We start from the raw sequence: 423 nt of genomic DNA, 5'->3' as shown, positions 1-423 counted from the left end.
GAGAGGAGGGAGGAAAGTGTCAGGGCAGTGGGTATGCTACAGGAGCCAGGATCAGTGCTCTGAAAGACCACGATCCCACAGCGTACCCCATGGTTGTTGCACTTGGCTGAGCAGTTCTTGTTGCCGTAGACCAGAAGGTTTTGGCAGCGCCCGCCGTAGCAGACCTGTGGGTAGACAGGGGGGCTCTGAGGCTGCCCTGGGCCCCCATGGGGTGGTCATAACCCCCCCAGACACCCCAGCATGGCCGCTTACCATCTCCTCTCCACACTTGGCACCAGTGGGCACCAGCCTGAGCTTGGCCACCACCTCATTGGCGTCGTTGCTGGCGATGACTGCCTTGCACTTGAAGCGGCCGAAGAAGAGGGAGTAGGAGCCACCGCCGAGGACAGGGCTGGGGTTGTCGCTCGGGGACAGCAGAGGAGC

The 423-nt window shown here is 62.2% G+C and overlaps 1 protein-coding gene across 1 annotated transcript in view; it reads right to left on the bottom strand.

The window, feature by feature from the left end:
- LOC104408717 (disintegrin and metalloproteinase domain-containing protein 8-like) overlaps positions 1-423 on the bottom strand; it is a gene marked incomplete at both ends in the record, with an annotated part of 13,504 nt that overhangs the window by 291 nt on the left and 12,790 nt on the right. The window contains 2 exons of the mRNA XM_010018398.1: positions 80-164; positions 253-406. Coding sequence (XP_010016700.1) covers positions 80-164; positions 253-406 — 239 coding nt within the window. The remainder of the gene's footprint in view (positions 1-79; positions 165-252; positions 407-423) is intronic.

This window comes from Nestor notabilis, unplaced genomic scaffold, assembly GCF_000696875.1.
Source record: "Nestor notabilis isolate BGI_N333 unplaced genomic scaffold, ASM69687v1 scaffold28847, whole genome shotgun sequence".
NCBI classification, from domain to species: Eukaryota; Metazoa; Chordata; class Aves; order Psittaciformes; family Psittacidae; genus Nestor; species Nestor notabilis.
This window is presented reverse-complemented; position numbering and strand designations above follow the sequence as displayed.